A 23,809-nucleotide genomic window follows, 5' to 3' on the forward strand; every position below is an offset into this window, starting at 1 on the left:
GACACTGGCAGGTCCAAAGGACACAAAGGAGGTAAAACCCGTGCTGCCCTGACTCCTTGAGCCCGCCTAGGGCCAGCCGTGGAGCTGCAGCAGGGAGCTGTAGGCTGGCCCAGCAGCATTTGCTGGCACACGCCTCCCCTCCGCACCCAGCACAGCCCTTCCCCAGCTCTGGGTACCTGTTCAGCCGCTCCTCGTGAAGTTCTTGCTGCGCACAAGCTTCATTTGCTCGGGTCCCCTTCAATTCCCCCTCCAGGAGTTTCTTGTCTGAAACATGGGCCTCTGCCAGCAGGAGTTGGTGTTCTGAATCCTTTAGCTTTTGCTGCAGCTTTGAAATCTCGGACTGAATTTGGACATGGATTAAAAACCTTCTGAATGTATAGGCCAGGATCTGATACGGATCCCTTTGATCCCTCACTGTCTGAGTCACAGGAACAAAAGGTTTCCATGCTTCTACTCAAAGCACTTCTGCACGTCTTGGTGTCAAAGCCCATGAGAAGCACCACCTCTCCAATGGCTACCAGACACTTTATCGGGAATTAGCAATAATAATCCTTTTCTGCACCTCATTTGATCCTGCACACTTCAGAACCCAACCCACTGATTAGTGCAAGAACACGGCAGAAGTGATGCCACGGAAAACACAAGCTTTTGCCATTTACCAGGTAGCAAACTGCAGCACATCTCCTCGGCAAGAAGGTGGTCTGGGCTTCCTGGCCTGCCAGCCCTACTGCCAGTATTTTCAGAGACCCCGAGTTTTAGAGACAAGAGTGGAGCCATCAGATTTGGCTTCTATTATCTTGGGTATGCTCCCACAAATAACAGACCTTTTTCCTAAAATATTTTGGGAATCTTAAGGGCGTTTAAGTAGGAAGCGGGGTAAAGCCAGTCAGTGCATACGCGTACATACAGATGTCTAAGCGCGTCTCAGGGCTTGCCAAAACCTTTGCAATTCCATCAAAAGGGGGCAGTGCTCACCTCACCCCTTCTTCTACTCTGACGGCCTCGCTTCCTAAGGCATCACTCACCGCTTGTGCTTGGGCGGTCTCCTGCGCCTCTCCCAGCTGCCGACGGAGGAAAAGGTTTTCACTTCTCAGCTTGGCCAGTTCCTCCTGCAGCTCTTCTGCCTCCTCGATGGTGTCTTTCGTCTCCTGGTCTGTCTCAAGGAGTACAGCATGCTGCTCCTTTGCTTGATTCTGGACCTGAAGTAATTCTCTTTGTGTTACGTGTAAAGCCGATGTCTTTTCCGAGAGGGCTTTTCTCAGTTCTTCCACTTCTCTTTCAGCTCTGCTCAGCTGCTGAGACAAGCTCTGGTTGGTTTCTTGCACCAGAGACATGTGCTCACGCACGCTGAGCAATCGGACAATTATTTGAAGCACTTCTGCATCAACGATATCTGACGGCTGATGGCTTCCAGGGCTCGGGTGGGAAGGGGATGAACACGACCCTGTCTGTTCAGAGATAAAGAGCACAGATTGGCAGAACTTAGGAAAGCAGCTCAGAAGAGGGGAGAGGGGCAGCATTTCCGAGAACCAGGACTCCCACCAGCTTGACGTCAGCTTAGAAAAGAGTTGTCAACAACTCTGCATCGGACATGACTCGAGGAAAGGTCTGATTTCACGCTGGCGTGTAGCGCCGTCCTACGAGGAGGACGGCAATTTAAAATGTTTGGGTTTACGTACCGCCCCCCCAGAGCTGTTGCTCTCCTCGACGGCTTCTTGGTCTGGTGGCGCCTTACGGAGGGCAGACTCCTTGCCCCAGCGGCCGGTGTCGGGCTCCTGCACCGGCCGCAACGGGGCGCAGTCGATGGTGGCGGCCGCAGGGTGCAGCTGGTCCCGGCCGTGCGGCCGGAGCTCATCGGCACGACGGCTCCCGGAGGGCTCGGGCACCACCCGCGCCGTCCTGCGCCGCAGGAACCGCCAGATGCTCTTCATGGCCCCGTGGGAACGGGCACTGCACGGCCTCGCCTCCCTCTCCCCGGGCAGCAGGGGCCGGCAGGACTCGGCGGGCGCTGCCGGGGGCCGGCTGCGAGCGGCGGAGCCGAGCCCCGAGGATCGGCAGGGCACGGGCAGCTGCCTACGGGCTGAGCTCCACCGCCAGCACCAGCTCCACCAGTGACACCAGCACCAGCACCGCCGGCACCGGCAGCACCGCTTCCACCAGCTCCACCAGCAGCAACAGCACTGGCTGCACTGGCAGCACCAGCACCGCCAGAGCCACTGGCACAGCACCAGCAGCACCAGCAGGTACGGTGTGTGCAGGGACTGTGCCAGCGCCCCAGGTCTAGTGGACCTGTGCGCTGACGTCATGAACAGCTGAGTGACATCATAAGGCTCTGGGGGCTGGGTGGGGCAGAGGGGCCCGCACGCTCAGAGCCTCTCTGCACACACACAGCCCACGGGGCCAAGGGGAAGCGACTGGTGTGCCCAGCCCCCCTGCGCATGGATTTGGGCACACGCTGCACCCCTGGGTGTGATGCTGGGTCTCCCCGCGCCCCTCAACGTGCCTTTCAGTGCGCCCAAAACCCCTGGGTGTGTGGGTGTGCCCTTTGGTACACCGTAGAGCCTTCTGTCTGTCTGCCAGAGGGCTACCCCAGGCCACCAGGGTACATTTTGGGCTGCTCCGAGACCCTTGCTCGGCTTTTTGGGCTTCCCCTGCACGTCTCACTTAGCCTTTAGCTGCTCCTGCCGCCCGCGGCTGTGCTTTTCAGGGTGCCCCAGCCCCCCAGGTGTGAATTTCAGTGATCTCCACGGCAATTGCACTGCCATTCAGGACGATAAAGCCCCTAAGGACGCCTTTCTGAGCAGCCCAAGGCCCCGCGGTGTGCCTTTCGGGCTCCCCCAACTCCTTGCTGTGCCTTTGGCTGCATCTCCAGGCCCCGCCGTGTGCTTTCTCCTGCACCCCATCTCCCTTGCTGCACTTTCTCCTGCACCCCGTCTCCTTTGCTGTGCCTTTCACGACTCCTCCGTGTACCTGTCGGGGCAACCCGGTCACCATGACATGCCGTTTGGGACAGCCCGGACCGCTCGGGCTTCCTTCTGGAGCACCCACAACCCCCTGGCTGCTGCCCTGGAGCCACCTCTGCTGAAGGCTGCCGGAGGCTGCAGTTCCCTGCTGTCGCTCTTCCTTCGTTTCCGCTCCGTCCCGTTGGGCTTGGGGGCAGACAGCCTCGAACGGTGTCGATGCTCCTGCTGGGTCTCTGGGGGCGTTGCCGTCCCCGCGAGCAGGGAGAGGCAATGGGCACTGGTGTGTCAGAGCTACCCCCGGCAGCCCGTCTGCAGTCAAAAGGGATCTGTTCTGGGCACTGCCTTAGGGTTGGACGCCTCCTTCGAGGCCGGGCTTAAGAAGAGGCGCAAGGAAGGGCACCCTCAAGGGGCCTGGTGCTTTTCTTGCGTTCCCCGTGGGCTCGAGGGGGTGAGCGGCGAGTGCTCTGTCCGAGGCTGAAGTCTGGATTGGGGCCCCTTGTCAGAGTCTGGTGGAGACAGAGGATGGGGGTGGGCTGGGAGCGGGCACTCAGGAAACGAAAGAGGGTCCCGGGTGGAGTCACCCTGGGGCAAAGCCTTAGATGTTACTGGTGTGCACGCAAGGGCTCTTCCCCCGCGGGAGACGCGGCGGGGAGCCAGCGGGGCCCACGGGGACGGCAGAGTGCAGAGGGAGTCCCGTCGGGGTCTGGATCACACTGCACGTCCTCCCCGGGCACCTCCCAAGCGCCCCAGGACCCCGTACAGAAGCCTTGCCCGTCAGCAGATCAGCAGCTCCCCCTCCACTTAGGCTCCTCGGAAAACTCTCCGAGAGTGGGTTCCTCCCCAATATCCAGGTGGTTAACAGAGAAGGTAATCCTTAGTCAGGGTCCCCGTCGTATCCACAGAGCACCTCAAGGCCCCTCTCCTTCCTGGGCGCACCGGGATGCTGATGTTCTCCAGCAACAAGCCCAAGGCCTTGCCTTTGGTCAAGGGCCGCACAATGACTTTCACGGTCGCCTGGGTGCATGTCAAGCCCTTCTCCCCAGAGGTGCTGTTGCAAACCTGCAGCGGTCAGAAAAACTTCTTGAAAGAGTTAAACCCCTGACAATCCCTGACTAAGATACCGAAAAGCTTTACTTGCATTTCTCCTGAGTTTTTCTTCCCCTGCAAGGATGGTTTTAGCTGTTTGCTGAGCAAAGCTGATAAATAGCTGACATCTTGCCAGACCTTAAGGAGACAAAGCTCCAGACATCAAGGAGACGCCTCTAGTACAGGACTGATTGTTACAACAGGTTGCATCAGAGAAGGGGCCCAGGTTTGTGCTCAAGAAGAAGGATTCAACTGGTGGACAGGTGAGGAAGACTAGGAACGCTGGGAACTCATCACCACTCAGGGAATCTGACGGAGGGGTATGATTTCTGTGTATAGGAACTGATGTGTTTTGCTGGCCCGTTGGAGCACGGATGGAAGGAGCTATCCCCCGTGCTGCCCGGCGCCGTCATAAAGAATCCCCGCTCGATAACGCTGAGTTGTTGTTGAGTTTTCTCAGATTCATTCTCTGCACCCAGTTAGAGAAGTAGAGACGTCCTTTATTAACGCTGCGCACCGGGGACATGGGATCCTTCCCAAGGATGTCCGCCTGCACACTGCAACCAACGAGTATTTCTATATTCAATTCATACGTATTTAGCTTATACAATGCATATTCATTCTCTTCCTCTCGATGACTGGTTCTTCTTTCCTCGCTTCTGATGCAAATTAGCGCACAGCCTCTGTCCATTGTTCCCCTTTGAGTAGGGGCTATCATTTGGGCAGGTGGCCCGTGAGTCGGAGGTCTCGACCGATCCTCGAATTGACTGCGGATGGTCAGGGAACACGTCCTTGGCTCGCAGCTGCTTTGGTCATGATTCAAGGATTACACACAGCGGGTACCGTAATAAATCCTGTCTGGCAGACATCTTGGACTACAACAGACTGTCCTTGTTTCTAACCACGAACAGAGCATTGGTTAATGAAGACCTTCGGTCTGGGATTTTACAGGGGCGTGCTAGCAGCATTGGCAATAGAGATTGTATTTCGTATTTGATCATTTATTCCCTTTGAGACTTACTTTCCCAGCATAATCATTAGTCTCTCCTACTGCTATTCGCCAATTAGAATTCTTGCTCTTCAAGGCAAGGTGGGAAGAGCAAGGGGGTCGCTAAGCAGTAGCCCCAAATCCTCAATCTGGTGATGGCCGCAGCAGTGCCGCTCGCCAGCGCTCCCTGAAGTCTCCCGTGGGGCACTGGAGCTGGCCTGTCTACCCTCTGCGCTGCAGCAGGCCCGCACTAAGGCAGGAGGAGACGTGCTTGAAGGCCAGGCCCTGCCCCCTGCTGAAGCCCGGCCCTGCCAAGCTGCCCAGGAAAGCCCCGGGGGCAGGAGCCATCCTGGAGGCAGCAGGCTGGGGTCTCCCCCGGCGGGGCCGGCGCCAAGGGCCAGAGGGCAGCAGCCCGGCCCTGCCAAGAAGGGAGCCGAGAGCTGCCCACGAGGGACAAAGCCCAGGGGAACGCCAATCTCCTCAAGCCCTCCGCAGGCCCCTGGCACCCTCCCGGCGCCGCCCGGCCTGGCGGGTCGACTCCGGGGCGGGCCGGGGCCACAGAGCCCCGGCTGCGGGGCCGCCAGCCCCCGCCGCTGCCCGCCGGCAGGCAGGGAGGGCAGCCGAGGGAAGGCGCGTGCGCGCCCCGCCTCCCGCTGCCGCGGCCGCTGCCGGGAGAGGCGGCCGCGATGGCGGTGCTGGCGTCCAACCCCAACAACCCCGTGGTCTTCTTCGATGTCGCCATCGGCGGGCAGGTGGGCGAGGGCGCCGCCGCCCCGGCCCCGGCCCCGGCCCCGGCCCCGGCCCCGGCCCCTGGGGCTCTCGGGAGCCGCGCGGCGGGGCCGGGGGCCGCGGGTGCAGCGGGAGGGGCCGGCGGGGGTGCGGTGGGGTGTTGCGGGGGTGCAGCGGGAGGGCGGGGGGGGCTTGTTGGGGAGGGGAGGGGAGGGGAGCGGCCAGGGGTGCAGGGCGGGGTCTTTTTGTTGGTGGTGCGGGAGGGGGTTGGCCGGGGTGCGGGGGGGGCTGTTGGGTCTCGTTGGGAGTGTAGGAGCGCAAGGGTGGGGGTGCGCTGGGAGGGGGCGGTCGCAGGGTCCGTCGTGGGGCTGTGAGGGGCGCAAGTGGTTGGAGGGGCGCGTCGGGGTTCAGCGGGGGCTGTGGGGTTGCAGGGGCGCGTGGGCAGGGGCTTGGGGCAGTGCTGCGGGGGAGGGGTGTGGAGGTGCAGGGCTGCATCGGGAGGGGGCTTGCAGGGCTGGGGTTGCAGCAGGAGGCTGACTTGGCGGGAGTTGCCTGGGTGCAGCGGTGGGGAGGCCGGTGGGTGCGAGTGGGGCCCAGAAGGCTCATGTGGCCGCCGTCTTGCCCAGGAGGTCGGCCGCATGAAGATGGAGCTGTTCGCCGACGTTGTCCCCAAAACGGCGGAGAACTTCAGGTGAGGAGCGGCCGGCGTTCCTGCGGCTCAGCCTGGAGCCGGCCTGCGAAGGGTTTTCGGTGCAGGAACGTCTCTGGTGGCAGAGCGACTGCCTGCCCCCGCGAACTGCTGCACCTGCTTTGCTCCTCTCTGCGTTGCCAGAGAGATGTGACGGTGCAGCATGCTGATCCCCGGGGGAGCCCGTCTGGCTGGAAGGTGAAGGCCTCCGGTCCCTCTCTGCTCCCTCGGTGGAGCTTCCGATAGGCCCGGTGCATCTATGAAGGGGGCTGCCTTAAGGTCACGGTAGGGCTCTCCTCGCCGCCCGGTTATTTTGCCACGGGCCGACGGATGTGCCTCACGCTCTGCTCTCTTTTTTGTTTTCCAGGCAGTTTTGTACGGGGGAATTCAGGTGAGTGGGTTCTAGTGGGTCTTTTTAAGTAGGCTACTGCGAGAAAGAGGGCTGGGCAAGTAGGAAGAAGGGTCACTTGGGATTTTCTCTCACTGTCCCAGTACAAAAGGAAAGAGGGAGAGAAACCTGCTGGGATGAAGTTGTGCCGGGCTCGTCGGTGAGTCGCGGAGGTGGCAGACTTTGCCATTTGGGCATGACTGTGTTCGTGCTCAGGTCGCTCTAGAACGGCCTGTCTGCAACTCGCAGCCGCCCGTGCTGCAGCTTGCCGCGGGATCCCGTCAAGGTGATGGTGTGGAGGTTGTAGGGAACGACGTCAGTTCATGTGCAGGGCCCACCGGAGGTTTCCCTGTGCCTCCGAGAGCACCAGCTGAGAGCCAGGCTGCAGCGCTTGGTTGTGTATCAAGGCAGCTGCTGAGGTACAGGGCAGCCCTTTGGGGCTCCGGATCCCTGGGAGGGTTTTGCGTGGGCTGTCCAGTGAGTCGCAGTGATGTTCCTGTTTATTTCCTTGCAGGAAAGATGGTGTCCCTGTGGGTTATAAAGGAAGCACTTTCCACAGGTAATTCCCCTGCTTTTGTTCAGGCACCTAAATAGCAGCCTGAGCCAGCTGGGGTTTTGAGACGCGCCTTCAAGGCGTTACTGGTCTGGGAGGCCTTTGTGGGTGGCAGCTAATTGTCCTTCTGTAGCTGTGGGGGATTTGGGGGCGCTGTCAGACGTGTACGCTGGGGTCACTGGGAGGGATCCCCCGTTCCTGGTGGGCCAGGTCAGAGATCATTTTCTGGCATCTGTCACCTAATCGCTGTCCCTGGTCGAAGAGCAGTGGCTCCCAAATCACCTGATAGCAACCAGTAGTTAATATTTGTGGTAGACTTGAGACTGTAGCGTTCGTAGGCCCTGATAACTTCCGTGGTGCTGCTGCGAGGCCAAACTCCTTTTTACCACGTAGTATTCTTCTTGAGGCATTTGTCTGCTGAGAACTAAGTATTCTTTTCCTTGTTTAGGGTGATAAAGGATTTCATGATCCAAGGAGGTGACTTTGTAAACGTATGTACCTCTGTATTCCTTTGGGGCTTCTCCTGCGTGGTGTAATAGGCACTGTTTCCAAGGGTGTGTGCTGATTTGGGGGCTCTGTTGGCTCTCTTTTGAGGTCCCCAGTAGTCACTGGAGGTTTCCTTGTAGCTTTGCTGCCATCTCACTGCAGCAGGCTGTAATGTACTTGGAAAGGAATCGTGAGTCTTGTGTGCACATACCCTCTCCTCCCCCAAAGAGTTCCTCTCTAAAAAGCCCCGTGGCAGTACAGCTCGAGGCTTTTCAAATTGGCAAAGATTTTTTTTTTTTACCCTGTTGTCCTTCCCCGCCTTCTCCTGTCCCCCCGAACAAGAAACCCTGTGAGTTTGTCTTTGCTTTGCGGAGAGTGACCTTAAGTAGGCAACCGAGAAGCATGTGGTGCAAGAGATCGTTTCCGTGCAAACGAACTTTTTGTCAGTGAATTGTGCCAAAAGAGGACAGAGTTTGTGCCGGCAGTGGTGGTCGTGCTCTGAGTTGGGGAGAAGCAGAGTGTGTGGGGAAGGCTGGAGGACCGCGGGGTCTCTTGGCTGTCCTAGGACCCAGTAAAATGATTTCATTTCTGGAAGCGTTTCAAAACGTGAGGGGGCGTGATGAAGGTTTTTTAATCCAAACTTCCTAAAACTTGGTTGTCTGAAAGTCGCTGAGGGGAGTGACCGCACGGCGGGCGGCTCAGCCGCAGCAGACTTTAGGTGGTCGCTAATTGCGATGCTGCTGCGATGCCCCCGCGGGCTTTATTCCTCCCCCTGGAGCTGCTCAAGCATTAGGGCTTGCACCAGACATTGAATGTGTTGGCTCCTGGTGCGTATCGAGGGCAGGGGAGCATCCATTTGGGGCAGAGTTGAGCCCTGTCCTATTGCGTGAGGCTTTTAAATTTGTGTTTTAATAAACTGAACCGTTGGGTAGCGCTGGCTCAGAACAAGCGCTGAGGCTGACGGGGCACCTCTGTCACCCAGGGAGACGGCACCGGAGTAGCCAGTATATACAGGGGTCCTTTTGCCGACGAAAACTTCAAGCTGAAACACTCTGCTCCTGGGCTGCTCTCTATGGTGAGTAGAAAACACTGCCGTTGTAAGACGGAAAAGCTTTAGGTACTTTCTCTGTGCCCTTTTCCTGGGTGTATCAGGTCTTTGCCAGGCAACAGACATCTCCACCGCTGGACCCAAGGGCTGAAAGACCGGCTGTGTGAGTGCTCGTCAGAAGGCTGCTCGTGGGTTAATGCGTGGAGGAACAGCGAAGTCCCGATGATGATCCTGCAGCATCCTTTCTTTTCCCCCGTTGGAGGGCTGGGGCAGGCTTTGCTCGATGAGCTTTGAGAAGAGCTTGGTGGCTCTTGCGGTTTGTGTAGGGTGGCAAGCGGTGGGGTTTTCTTCCTCCCCGATGCTGTTACCGAGCACTGACCTCAGCAAGGGGGAGGCAAAGAGGTGGGGCGTTCCGAAGCCGTAGCAGCGTTCCCAGGGTGCCTTTGCTAACATAGGCTTCCTGTTCCACGCTGTAGGAAAAACTGCAAGCGTTGCCCGTTGCCTGGTAGGAACAGTACCCTGACTTTGGCCACAGACAGCAAGGGGAGCCGGTGCTGCAGCGTTCCTGTCCGCAGCTGCTTCTCGCCCAGCTCTTTCAGCTGCCCTGCCCTTAAAGCACTTGCTTAGAGCATTCGCCATGTGCATTAGTTACTCCTCCCGTTCCAAGCACGGCCCAGAAAGAGGTGTCACGACACAGCTAAGCGAGCAGTGTGCCGTGGCGTGGGACGAGGGATCCCGCGCTGGTCTCGGCAGCTTTGTGTGAAAGCGGCGTGGCTCCGGAGTCGCTCTGCCGGGCCAAGCCGTGGTCCCTCCCAGCTGGGTCCTTCCGCAGCTGGCTAGCGATAAGTAAAAATGCTGTCAGTTTTTCGTTACGTGCTCCAAATGTGACTGGTTGGATTGGAAACCCGTCGTGTTCGGTGAGTACCGGCAGCGGCGGCCTGGTGTCCCGGCTGAGGGACACTGCCTGTGGCGCAGCTGCTCGAAGAAACAGCCGGGGACTGCTTGTTCTTCGCCCCTCGCCTGTGGAGCACGTTTTAAGAGGGATCGTTTCATTTGCCCGTTTAGAGCTCGGAAGCCAGCCCTGACGTGGCCAGTAGCTTTACACTGCACCAGACTTTCCAGCGGGAACAAAAGTGCATGTACCTGTGATGAGCGGCGGGGAGCAAAGGTAAATCCGGCCGTATTGAGATGGAAGAATTTTCTCATTCTAGGTAAAATCGTCGATGGGCTGTTGGTCATGAGAAAAATGGAAGTAAGTTGAATTTGCCTATTTCTCCGCGAACGTCCCCTTGGGCAAGTGGTACAGAGGATTGACAAGGGTGGTTCTGTTCTCTGCCGCTGTCTGTTTACAGGGTACCAGGGAACAGCAGCGTTGATAACTGGTGTTACCGGTTGTCGTTGTTATAAAATGGCAGGAAAGGCGTTGAGGCAAATGCTGTCCTATAGATTGACTTTAGAAATGCTGTGCTGTCGTGGTTGCTGGTTGGTCTTTGAGCGGGGATTGTGTTCCTGTGGCTTTATTTGCGACGCTTTGCATTTGTTGGGGAAGCTGAATTGAAAAGCTGTTCCGTCAGCAACCCAGACGAGGGTGTGAAGCAGATCACTTCTGTGCCGTTGCCCGGGATTATTCCGTGGATGCTGAATGATCAGTTCTGCTGATCCGTGATCAGCGTGTTTGATAAGAAAAATGAAAGTCATCTCCTGAAGGGCTTCCAGCGTCGTGACTGGGTGTCTGAGGAGATGAGGAGATGTAACAAACAGCGGTGAGATCGAGAGAGGCGAAACTTAACTCCCTGGCCCGCGCCTGGCTAATGTGCGCAAGGGCCTCCACCCTCGGTCTGGGAAGCGGGGCGAGCACAGAGCTGACCCCCGTCCGGTGTTGAGAACAGGTCCCGTGCAAGGAAGGGTACGGCGCGGTGTGATGCACGTGTTGCTGACCCTCTTTGCCAGGAGCACCGATGGCAGGGTTGCGGTGTGCCTGCCTTGTGCGTCACTGCAGCGAGGGGCGAGTTGAGGGAAATAAGTAAGAGACTCAGAAAGGAGCAGCTGAGTCCAGCAGAAGGAGAGGTTCAGAATGAGGGTTGCTGTGGGACTGTCTGGTGTTTGGATTCCGCAAAGGCCGTACAAAGGCAAGTTTGCTTCGCGTGTTGCAGCTGTAATTAGTAACTTTCAAGCTTTAGGCCAGAGCAGCCTCAAGCGACGTGATGCCTGCTGTATCTCAGGAGGAGCTCTCTGGCTTTAGCTCTGTGCCTTCCCTCCCCTTGGAGGGATCGGGGTCTGGTCTGTATCCCAAACCTCTGCCCGCAGAGAGAGTGCAGCAGCTTATGGCTGGGTCCGTTGCCCAAATGCGTGATGGTGCTTCTGTGCGACTCGGAGCTGTGTCTGGATTTCCCGGTTCCTGATGCTGTAGGCATCTCTCTCTCAGCCGGTCTTGGAGTACCTGTCACTCGCGGGATTTGCCGAGCTTTTATGAGGTTTAACGCTATACGTTTGTCTGTCCTCAGAATGTGCCGACGGGTCCAAACAACAAACCCAAGCTGCCGGTTGTGATCTCCCAGTGTGGGGAAATGTAGAGCAGTGAAACAGAAATGGGGTAAGTGTGTCTTCGCAGGCCGCCAGTGCAATCAGCCTCTGGGCTGCTCTGCTCCTTTCCTTTTCTCTTGACTTAGTTTCGCAGTCCTTTGAGTCTGTAGAGAGCTGACTCAGCTCAGTGAAGCGCCAGCAAATCCCCACCGTTTTTGGCCTTCCATTCGAGGATTTCCAGAGAGGTCTGGAATTGCCCACGAAGACGCTTTGTCCCCGCTTCCATAACAGAGTCTTTCAGATCTGTGGCACTCCAGACTCTGGGGAGCTCCTCCTGCTTGATGAAGTGACAACAGGGGATGTAATTGTTCTTTCGTTTCCCTGGTACTTCTGGTGGCGTCGATAGGCTTTTGAAGAGAGGGACGACCTTGTTCCCAGGCTTTCTTGCAGATGGGCAGACCCGTGCTGATGGGTGGGGTCCCCTTTAGGGCTGTCCTCAGGCCCAGGCTTGTTCATCATTTCTGCTTGGAGCACATGATCTCTGGCCAAGATCCAGCTTGAGACCGGCAGCTTTTCCCTTCTAGGGACGAGGCCGGTGCCACCTCGCTGACTTCCCAGCCAGGTTTTAGGAACTGCCTTTCTGCAGCCTGCTGCCTCTCAGCTGCCTGGAGACAAGGAGGGCATCTGCCTTGCCCAGCTTCAGCCAGCTGAGTCAGTTACTTGTCCAGACCCTTTAAAATCAGCCGGGAGAAAGAGGCGCTGGTGGGTTTGGGTTCGGAGGCGGGTGCAGAGGCCCGGCATGGAGACCCAGGAGGACGCCCGCGTTCTCTGGCTCAGGGTGAGCTGATGCGTGCAGCAAGTAGCGCTCCCGTGAAAACCGCTGAGGCGGCACCCAGTGTCACTGCACGGTCTTGCTGTTGTAGGATGAGTCGGGAATGGCCGTCCAGCGTTTCGGACCTGTTTCTTCTGCGTTTCAGCGTTCCTTTGCCGGTGCTTAGGCCTGTGCTGGCTCCATGCCGTTCCATCTCCAGCCGGTTCCCCCACTGCCCCAGTCCTCTCTGCAGGCCAGATCCGCGCTCTTGACGTTCTCCTGAAATTACTTCATCATTGGCATCTTACCTTTTTTGGGTTTTCTCACAGTTTGAAATGTAAATAAAGAATTTTGTTAAATATGCGTGCAGAGCGCATCAGTTGACGTGCTCGGGAAGAGATTCTTCTTCAGGTGAGGAGGACTGCAGAGTCTTCAGCAACGTGTGTTGTCCCTAGCTGGTTCAGCAGGGAGCTTCTACTGGGCGTGGTGGTGCGGGGCCCTGCTGCTGGGCGATTGCGAAATGGGCAAGAAGGGGTGAAGGGAGCATGGCAGAGCACGGCAGTGCCGTGCTACAGCAGCTCCTTTACTGGGCAGGTAAGTCGGGCTGCCTGGCAGAGAGGTTCTTGGCGTCTTGGGAACAGCCAGAGCCTTTCTACACGCAGCCTTGCTGAAGCACAAGGAATTGGCGCGGCGCAGGCTCCATCCCCGTGAGTTTGCTGGGCTCTGGGGCGAGTCGTGTTGTAAACAAGCGTTTGTAAAACCTCCCCTGGCGCGTGGCGGCACGAGGCCGTCGGGCTGTCGTGTGGCACGGGCGTTAGAGGAATTTACCTGGGTGCGACGTGGGTGTTAGGGCAGGGCTTTGGGCTGGGAAGCCAAGAATGCTTATGCTCTAGGAGCAGAAATTGGGCCTCCTTATCCTGCACGGTTACCGAGGGCGCAGCTGAGGCTGCCGGTCGGTGGAAAAACTGACTTTCTCCTTCCAGAATTGGGTTGCAAGCTGACTGTCACGGTTTGTGGCTAGGCCGGCCACTAACGAATGACAGACGCTCTCTACTAACCCCTCTCCCCTCCCAAAAGGGAAAAGGAGAGAGAACAAGGGAGAGAGAGACTTTACGGTTTGGAAAAGAAAACTAAAACAGCTTTAATGGAACAATAACAATAAAAGAAAAGATAAGAATAAGAATAAGAAAAAAAATGAAATCTATACAGTATGTACAAATATAGACAAAACCAACAGCGAACCCAACTACCCCCCCCCCCCCCCGATGACCATACGTCATCACTACACCGCAGGGCTGGCACTGGGGCAGTCCCAGGCTGGACTCGGCAGCAGACAGGGACGGGATGCAGGAGCTGGACTCAGGCACTGGATTCAGGGATGCACGGATCAGTCCTCCTCAGATGTCGGCCATCGAAGAAGAGCGAAGGGGAGCGAAGGGGCGAGACCCTCGTGATCTCTCAGCTTTATACTGAATATGACGTCTATGGGATGGAATACTCTGTTGGTCAGGTTTGGGTCACCTGTCCAGTTCGCTCCTCCCTGTAGGTGCGACCCTTTTCACTCCTGGCACCCCAACACGCAGTACAAGATTTAGCAGTGACCTTGGTCGCCATAAGAACAAGTATAAGCAAGGGCCTCTCTGCATCCCATCCCTTGGTACGAACTATAAACATCAGGCCTTATCACTGCTGGGAGCAGTCACTGTCTGGAAAAACAGGCTGCTGTTTCAGAAAGTGCTGGTAGTTAGAGGGGACTTAACTGAAAAGTTAAAGCACTAAACCAGAATTAGTTCTGATTTAGCCCAAAGCAGGACATTCCACCCCTTATTCCATACCATTTACGTCATACTGATTACTAGCTTATAATTTGTCTTTTTACATGAAAGTTCATTAGGTTTGTTTAGTTCATGATTATGGATTTCCATTCTTCCATAGCAGTCTCTCAGGGCAGGAAAGATGTCATGAAGTTCGTTGTGGTTCGTGCCCAGGGTTTGCAAGTCCATCTCGAAGAAGTTGTTGGACGTCACTCGATGAGGCTAGCTCCAGTTATTCTGAAAGACACTTATTGAACACTGTTAGTATTATGTAGCAATTAACACTGTACAGGTCAGAATTAAGTGTTCTCACCCAAAGTGAAATTCCCTTGAGGTACACATTGGACTTCACCATCCTTCATCATTACCCACCAAGTATGACCAGGTCCTTGAGCGAAAGCAACCCCACGAATGGGTTTGCCTTTGCCCGAAGCAGGAAATACCCACACAGTTTTTCCCAACAAATTCCTTTCACACACCACAGGGACTTTATCCCCTTCAACTGTATGTAGAAGGTCGGATTGGGCAGGACCGGCTCGATTGATAGATCCTCTGGTGTTAACTAACCAGGTGGCTTGTGCTAAATGCTTGTCCCAGTTTTTGAAAGTTCCACCACCCATTGCTTTCAGAGTAGCTTTTAATAGTCCATTGTACCGTTCAATTTTCCCAGAGGCTGGAGCATGGTAGGGAATATGATATACCCGCTCAATACCATGTTCCTTAGCCCAGTTGTCTATAAGATTGTTTTTGAAATGAGTCCCATTATCCGACTCAATTCTTTCTGGAGTACCATGTCGCCACAAAATTTGCTTTTCAAGGCCCAGGATGGTATTCCGGGCAGTGGCATGAGGTACTGGATATGTTTCCAGCCATCCGGTGGTCGCTTCCACCATTGTAAGCACGTAACGCTTACCCTGGCGGGTTTGAGGCAATGTGATATAATCGATCTGCCAGGCCTCTCCATACTTAGATTTCAACCATCGTCCCCCATACCACAAAGGTTTTAACCGTTTAGCTTGCTTAATTGAGACGCATGTTTCACAGTCGTGGATAACCTGCGCAATAGCGTCCATAGTTAAATCCACCCCTCGATCACGAGCCCACTTGTACGTCGCATCTCTTCCCTGATGTCCTGAAGTGTCATGGGCCCACCGAGCTAGAAACAGTTCACCTTTATGTTCCCAGTCTAGGTCTGTTTGGAACACTTCCGCAGCCTGATCCGCTTGCTGATTGTTTCGATGTTCCTCAGCGGCCCGACTTTTAGGTACGTGAGCATCTACATGACGTACCTTGACAACTAGTTTCTCCATCCGGGCAGCAATGTCTTGCCACAATGCAGCAGCCCAAATTGGTTTACCTCTGCGCTCCCAGTTATTCTGCTTCCACTGTTTCAGCCAACCCCACAAGGCATTAGCTACCATCCATGAGTCAGTGTAAAGATAGAGTACTGGCCACTTTTCCCGTTCGGCAATGTCCAAGGCCAACTGGATGGCTTTTACCTCAGCAAACTGACTCGATTTACCTACTCCCTCAGCCGCTTCTGCGACTCGTCGTGTGGGACTCCACACAGCAGCTTTCCACTTCCGACGATTCCCTACAAGGCGGCAGGATCCATCAGTGAACAGAGCATATTGCTTTTCATTATCTGGCAACTGATTATATGGTGGAGCTTCTACAGCACGTGTTACCCCTTCTTCTGGTGTCATTATAAAGTCTTTACCTTCTGGCCAATCAGTAATGACTTCTAAAATTCCTGGATGATTGGGGTTTCCTATCCGGGCCCTCTGTGTGATTAAGGCAACTCACTTACTCCAGGTAGCATCAGTGGCATGATGAATAGAAGGAACCTCACCCTTGAACATCCAGCCTAGTACTGGCAACCATGGTGCCAGGAGGAGCTGTACTTCAGTACCAATCACCTCCGAAGCAGCTCTGACTCCTTCATACGCTGCCAGTATTTCTTTTTCAGTCGGGGTATAGTTGGCCTCAGAGCCTTTATATCCTCGGCTCCAAAATCCTAGGGGTCGACCTCGAGTCTCCCCTGGTGCTCTCTGCCACAAACTCCAGGTTGGACCATTATCCCCAGCTGCAGTATAGAGTATATTTTTAATGTCCTGTCCTGTTCGGACTGGCCCAAGAGATACGGCATGTACAATCTCACGTTTGATTTGTTCAAAGGCTTGTTGCTGTTCAGGGCCCCAGTTAAAACTGTTTTTCTTTCGAGTCGCTACATAGAGAGGTTTCACAATCTGACTGTAACCAGGAATATGCATTCGCCAGAAACCCACAACACCTAAGAAGGCTTGTGTTTCCTTTTTGTTAGTTGGTGGGGACATAGCAGAGATTTTATTAACCACGTCCATTGGGATCTGGCGGCGCCCATCTTGCCACTTGATTCCCAGAAACTGGATCTCTTGTGCAGGTCCTTTGACCTTGCTCCTTTTTATGGCAAAACCGGCGTCTAAGAGAATTTCAATGATCTTCTTACCTTTCTCAAAGACTTCTTCTGCTGAATTACCCCATATAATGATGTCATCAATGTATTGCAGGTGTTCTGGAGCTCCACCCTTCTCCAGTGCAGAACGGATCAGTCCATGGCAGACGGTAGGGCTGTGTTTCCACCCCTGGGGCAGTCGAGTCCAGGTATACTGGATACCCCTCCAGGTGAAAGCAAACTGTGGCCTGCATTCCGATGCTATAGGAATAGAAAAGAATGCATTAGCAATGTCAGTTGTAGCATACCACTTAGCTGCCTTTGACTCCAGTTCATACTGAAGTTCTAATATGTCCGGCACAGCAGCACTAAGCGGTGGTGTAACTTCATTCAGGCCACGATAGTCCACTGTTAATCTCCATTCTCCATTAGACTTCCGCACTGGCCATACAGGGCTGTTAAAGGGTGAATGAGTCTTGTAAATCACCTTTTTACGCTCAAGTTCACGAATGAGCTTAGAAATGGGAATCAGTGAGTCTTGGCTGGTACGATATTGTCGTCTATGCACTGTTTTGGTAGCAGTTGGCACCTGTTGATCTTCAACCTTCATCTGTCCCACAGCAGTGGGCTCCTCTGAAAGTTTAGGCAATGAAGCTAATAGTTCTTTAGCCTCTATAGGTGCTATACCAAAAACCCACCGACGACCTTTTGGGTCTTTATAGTACCCTCTCTTTAAAAAGTCTATGCCAAGGATGCATGGAGCATCAGGACCAGTCACTATAGGGTGCTTCTCCCATTTGTCCCCAGTTAGGCTCACTTCGGCCTCCACAACAGTCAGTTCTTGAGATCCTCCTGTCACTCCAGCAATAGTAACAGTTTGTGTTCCTTTACGATTTGATGGCACTAGGGTGCATTGTGCACCGGTATCTACAAGGGCCTTATATTTCTGTGGTTTTAACGTGCCAGGCCATCGGATCCACACAGTCCAATAAATTCGGTTGTCCCTCTCCTCCACCTGGCTGGAGGCAGGGCTCCTCTAATTTTTAGCGCAATACCCATCAAGAAATGGGTTTGTATTCACTGGAGCAATCGCTCTGGTAGAAGAACTTTCTCTTTTGTTTGTTCTACCTTGTAACCTACGTACTTGAGCCCGCAAGACAAAAGTAGGTTTACCATCCCACTTACTCATGTCCTCTCCATGCTCACGCAGGAAAGACCACACGGAACCTCGGGACATGTACTGTTCCCTTCGGGCTGGCCTTGCAGGATAGCGTCTTCTCCTAATGGCTTCAACACGAGTCCATTTAGGGGAAGAATAGGATTTATCCTCTTTCTTAGACAATTTCTCATACATTTTTTCCATTTTCTTAGATATTTCATCAGCCATTTCCTTAGCTACAGCTGAGACACAGGCCTTCATGGGATCAGCGAGACTGTCCTCATACTGTCGCACTTTGTTAGCCACCTCATTCACAGTTGGTGTCTCGGCATCTCCTCCCCAGACCATTGTTGACAATGTATGGGAATACATTGATGGTGCACTCTGTACAAACTTCCTCCATATGGGTCGCTGACATGGCATTTCATCGGGATCTGTAATTGCTTGCCAGTCACTATAGATCACCTCTCGCACAGCTAATTCCCTCAGGTACTTAATACCTTTTTCCATAGCGTTCCATTTGCTTGGGCGGCATTCGATATCTTCCTTAAAGGGATACCTGTACTTTACAGCTGCTAAGAGTCGTTTCCAGAGGCTGGCATTGCCTTTCTTTCTTGCAAGTGCCTTGTCAATGCCTCCATTCTTAGCCAGGGATCCCAATTGCCTAGCTTCTTTACCGTCCAGTTCTATGGTTTCGGCCCCATTATCCCAGCATCGGAGCAACCAGCTGGTAATAGACTCTCCTTCATGACGACTAAAGTCCTTTCTTACATTACGCAGCTCTTTCCTAGAGAAGGGTGTACTTTCCTCTCTCTCTGACTCCCCCTCTGATGCTTTTGTTTTAGAAGGACCCTCGTCTGAATCTTCATCATCTGTAACTGGGCGATCTGTCTTTTTAAGGTGTTTTTTCCCAGTCACAGGGGCCTTATCCTCCTCTTCTGACTCTGACTCCTCTACATGTGCTGGTGGGGCTTTAGAAGGACCCTCTCCTGGATCTTCCTCATCCCTCACTGGGCGATCTGATTTCTTTGTCTGTTTCCTTCCGGACACAGGGGCAACTTGTGCTGCTAGAGATTGAGTGGGAGCCTTAGTACTTATCGGTGCAGCTGCGGTGCTCGCCGGAGTTGGAGTAGTGCCAGTGCTCACTGTCGGAGTTTGAGCAGTGGCAGCACTTGCTGTGGGAGCAGCAGCAGTGCTTGTGGGAGCTGGAGCAGCGGCAGCGCTTGCTGTGGGAGCTGGAGCAGCGGCAGCGCTTAGCGGGGGGGCCTGCTGGGTCTGAGTGGCTGTGGTGCATGTTACCCTCACTCGCTGTTTCCTTCGCGGGGTCTGAGTAGCTGCAGTGACTGTAGCTGAACAAGACCTATACCTACACCGAAATTTAACATACCGCCACACCCCCTGAAACACATGTAAGAGAACTGATAGTAAAAGGACCATATATAAAATCATTATATTCGGATGTTGACGCTCACATCCAGGAGCCACGTAATCTGATAGATTCCACTTGTTATAGAAGGGAGCAGTATAGTTTCCCCAGGTGTGACTGAAAGTGTAACTAATAACAGAATCCACTATGTAACGCAAGATATACCCGGGTAAATTTGCTAACCAATTTATCCCAGCACAAACCAGTGATAAGCACCATAGCATAGTGGTAAATTTCGCCCAGCGCCTATAAGGGATAATCCACAAGATAAGGCTAACAACAAGTAAACAATAATTCAACGCATACAGCAGATGAGGCGATATCACGGCACTTAATTTCAAACAAAACATTAGAAGAGAACCCCGTGGTATTAAACTTAAGAGGCTTATCATCTTGTGAGCTGTTTGTTTAAATTTCCAACCGTTCAAAAATCTCGGAAAAAAAATTCAGCTCTTTTAAAAACAAGCGGGAGTTTGTGCTATAGCTATTCAGGTAATTTATCGGAGCTCTGGTCGTGCCCCACGTTGGGCGCCAATTGTATCTGTCACGGTTTGAGGCTGGGCCGGCCACTAACGAATGACAGACGCTCTCTACTAACCCCTCTCCCCTCCCAAAAGGGAAAAGGAGAGAGAACAAGGGAGAGAGAGACTTTACGGTTTGGAAAAGAAAACTAAAACAGCTTTAATGGAACAATAACAATAAAAGAAAAGATAATAAGAAGAATAAGGAAAAAAATGAAATCTATAGAGTATGTACAAATATAGACAAAACCAATAGCGAACCCAACTCCCCCCCCCACCCTGATGACAATACGTCACCACCACACCGCAGGGCTGGCACTGGGGCAGTCCCAGGCTGGACTCGGCAGCAGACAGGGACGGGATGCAGGAGCTGGACTCAGGCACTGGATTCAGGGATGCACGGATCAGTCCTCCTCAGATGTCGGCCATCGAAGAAGAGCGAAGGGGAGCGAAGGGAGCGAAGGGGCGAGACCCTCGTGATCTCTTAGCTTTATACTGAATATGACGTCTATGGGATGGAATACTCTGTTGGTCAGGTTTGGGTCACCTGTCCAGTTCGCTCCTCCCTGTAGGTGCGACCCTTTTCACTCCTGGCACCCCAACACGCAGTACAAGATTTAGCAGTGACCTTGGTCGCCATAAGAACAAGTATAAGCAAGGGCCTCTCTGCATCCCATCCCTTGGTACGAACTATAAACATCAGGCCTTATCACTGCTGGGAGCAGTCACTGTCTGGAAAAACAGGCTGCTGTTTCAGAAAGTGCTGGTAGTTAGAGGGGACTTAACTGAAAAGTTAAAGCACTAAACCAGAATTAGTTCTGATTTAGCCCAAACCAGGACACTGACCTACCTGCTGGGGGACACGCAAGCGCCCCTCGGGGGGGCTGGGCTACGGCGTGAGTTTCCTCATCCGGCAGATGAAAACGTAAGGGAGCTGGGACAAAGCCTGTTCTGTCACCTGCAGGCGCTTCATACCGCCCGGGGACATCCCGCCGCTCCTCGGGCAGCAGGAGTGTGTTGTGTGGGGCTGTCTTGGGGAGGTGCGGGCCGCGCCCTTTGCATGTTTTGAGGTAATACATAGAGTTGTAGAATGTGACCCGTGTGCCAGCTAGGAGGAGCGACCCCCCTTGCACCCAGCGCTGTGCTAAACAGACCTGCTTTGGAACTCTCTGCGAGTTAGAGAGTTTGCCTCCACGCTTCAGGGGCAGCAGCTCTTTCTCAGCCTGATGCATGTGTTTCTGTCACTGCGATCAGCTAGTCTCGCTTCCCGCGTAGCAGGGGTCACAGAGCTTCCCCAAATGAACATCCTCGCAGGCTTCATCACCGAGATTTGAAGGTGTCTCCACAATTTCCTCCCCTAGGGTCCCTTGCATGGTGGATTCCCTATTTGCCATTGTATTTTAAGGCTTGTTTTTCTCTGGACTTCCTGAGCATCGTCCAGTTTTGATATCCTTCTGGTTTCAAGGTCACGGTCCCGATGCAGATCCCTTGCGGGACTGTATGACTGTTGGAAAGCTCTTTCCTTCGTTAGCCGACTTGGAGATCTCCTGGAACCGTAAGTGACCAAGATAGCTTGACAAGGCCTATGGCCATACCCCCCCATCGGTTCTTGCGATGGGCTGACCTTGGCCCCATTCCCCCCCTGGCCGTGGTGTAACGTGGGAAGCTGGGTCCCTGGCTTGCAGTTTTCACGCTAGGATGGGGGAATGGGCAGTCCTTTGGGGGTGATGTTGCAAGGGCTGATGCCGAGGGGATACGCCTTGGTCGGAAAGGTGGTGGAGTGATGGGTCAGCTCCCAGATACCTTCTTGGTGGTTGCCGGTGAGTGAGGTTTGTCTCCTCTTCTGAGGGAGGAGTGACGTAGGCAAGGGCAGGGCTAGGAATCTGTGACCGGCAAGCCCATTTTTCAAGTGCCCGAGGAAAGTGACTTGGTGGACAAGAAGGCTGGGTTTCCCCCGGACCTTGCGCCTGGGGAATTCAGCAGAGCTCTTGGATCTCTCTGAGCCCATGTAAGGTGAAGACGTAGGGGATGGAGGCAAAGAGGAGGTGAAATGAAAGGTGATCCTTAGAGAAGGGCTCAGGGGAAGGGAGGGCAGCTGCCCCCCAGTCTCTCCCCCTCCCTCTGGCAGAGAAGCTCCCCTGGGCAGGAAGGATGGGATGCTGAGGAAAAGGCTCATTAAAGACAAGGCTGCGAAGAGCCCTCTGGCCCGGGGCTGCAGCCTGGCTCCGAAACGGCTCCAGCAGGAGGCATTTCTTTCTGGGAGGAACTGCCCGGGCAGGTGAAAGCAAAGGAGCTCCTGGGGGCGCAGCGCAAGCGCAGGCAGAGGGAGCCGAGCCTGGGCCCTGCATCTGCAGCGTGGAGGGGCCGAGGGGCACCTCAGCCAGGTCCCAAACTGCCGTGGGCAAAGCGCAGACCCTTTGCCCTCCTCCCCGCGAGGGCTGGCACGGGGCTCGGGACCTCTGCGCGCTGCCCGCCCCCTGGGGCGGGGGGTTAGACCCGGTCCCCCACCCGGCTTCAAGCGCCAAGCGGGGCGCTTGGGCCCGTCCGCTCCCCGCCAGCGCAGCCCCCCCCCCGCCGCCGTTCTCCGGGGGCTGATGGCGATGCTTTAACTGCACTCAGGACGTGTCTGAGGCAGCTCCGCCACGTCCCCCCCCCCGGCCTCCCCGCCCCGCCCCGCCCCGCCCCGCCGCGGGGATTAACGCTGCCGGGCTCCCGCCTGCTGACTCCCGCTTCTCTCCCGGCAGCCGGGAGCGCCGGGGCTGCACCCAGCCCTGGGAGCGGGGCCGCTCTGCCCCGTGGCTCCAGGGCTGTGGTTGGGATTGCCCCCGGCTGGGGAAGGTGCCTTGAGGCCCCTCCGTCACTCTTAGCGAGCGTTCAGGATCTCCCCTCTTTGCTCCTCTGGATGTCCAGGTCCCCTCCTTGCTGCTGCGCCTATTCCATTTCCCTCGCCCCCTCCATCTCCCTTCTGGCCCCTGGACCCGTCATCCTTGCGCTCGGAGCCCCTCCTTTTGCCCCCCATCTTCCTTCTCCGCACGTTCTCGTCCCCTCCCTCAGTGCTCGGGTACCTCCCGCTCCCCTCTGCAGGCTTGCACGAAGCAAAGTGGAAGGGGGAAGAGCAGGAGCAAAGGGGAACGACTGGGTCCGAGTACAGATAGAGGGGAGCACAGAAAAGTGGGCACGTGCTGGAAGGCAACTTCTCCCAGTTTCATTTCCAAAGCTTGTAGTTTTGGACTGGACAAGGAACTGGGGTTCAGGGGGAGATCCGGTGGCTTCACCCCCTTCCACCCCTCTTCCATTTTACGGAGTTTATCTACAAATGCCAGCCTCCGGGGGGATCTGGGGTGACGCACGCACACCCTGACGCTTGGGCGAGTTGCAAAAAAGCTGTCGAATCCTGTGGTTGAACTATATGACAGAAATCGCCAGGTCAGCCGATTTGGCGATTGCCCCAAGAGCCCAAAAGCCAAGATTTCACAAACCTCTTTCCCCGTGCAGCTGCGCCATCAGGGTGATTAGAAAAGGGAATCACTGTAGAATCTTCTGTCAGGTTAACATCCATCCCCTGTAATTCCTCCAAGCGGTCAGATGTAAAAGGAAAGAACTTCTGGTAAAGCACATGTAATTGAAATTTCAGTTTTGGAAAACTTTTGCTCTCCTAAGATAAAAGCAACAAGCAGTCAAACGACCGACCTGTTTTAACCCAGCTTTCAAATATTTCCCCGCTCTGACTACTAGGTAACAGGCATTGCACTTGGTAATCCAAACAATTCTGTACTGTCCAAATGTAGGCTGGTAGTAGAGGACTCTTCCTTGAACAATTCACAGACAGTAATGCTCTCCAAAACACGCCACTGTTAAAAACACTCCTATATTTACAAACGAGTGCTGATGCTCTGGCTCTCCTGCAGCTGGAGGCTGTGGTCTCTCCGGGCAAAGCTACGTTCGAGTACCCAATCTCAGAAGCTTGCGAGGGGGACAAGCCTGAGGATGAGTCTTGGCTTGCGGCTTCTCCTTCAGGCTTCACGTCTCGCGTGGCCTGCAGGGTGCTGAGAGAGCCTGGTGGTTCTCGTGATGGGGAGCTGAAAACAAAACAAAGTTCCTCTCCTGAGTCATTCTGCAAACTCCATCTGAGCCTCCGCCACCCGCACGGCCCCAACGCTCCTCCCAGCCTCTCTGTGAGGCAGCGCAGGGC

The 23,809-nt window shown here is 54.8% G+C and overlaps 1 protein-coding gene across 1 annotated transcript; it reads left to right on the forward strand.

Annotated features, from left to right (window-relative positions):
* Window positions 1-5,703: 5,703 nt before the first annotated feature.
* LOC147413052 (peptidyl-prolyl cis-trans isomerase H-like) lies at window positions 5,704-12,626 on the forward strand. Its single transcript, XM_086480724.1, has 10 exons — window positions 5,704-5,789; window positions 6,393-6,457; window positions 6,822-6,845; window positions 7,357-7,401; window positions 7,844-7,886; window positions 8,864-8,995; window positions 9,792-9,846; window positions 10,141-10,181; window positions 11,434-11,522; window positions 12,037-12,626. The coding sequence occupies exons 1-9, from the start codon at window positions 5,724-5,726 to the stop codon at window positions 11,500-11,502; spliced, it is 540 nt and encodes a 179-aa protein (XP_086336850.1). The 5' UTR covers window positions 5,704-5,723; the 3' UTR covers window positions 11,503-11,522; window positions 12,037-12,626.
* The last annotated feature ends 11,183 nt before the right edge of the window (window positions 12,627-23,809 follow it).

This window comes from Leptosomus discolor, unplaced genomic scaffold (assembly GCF_034619465.1).
Source record: "Leptosomus discolor isolate bLepDis1 unplaced genomic scaffold, bLepDis1.hap2 HAP2_SCAFFOLD_136, whole genome shotgun sequence".
Classification (NCBI taxonomy): Eukaryota; Metazoa; Chordata; class Aves; order Leptosomiformes; family Leptosomidae; genus Leptosomus; species Leptosomus discolor.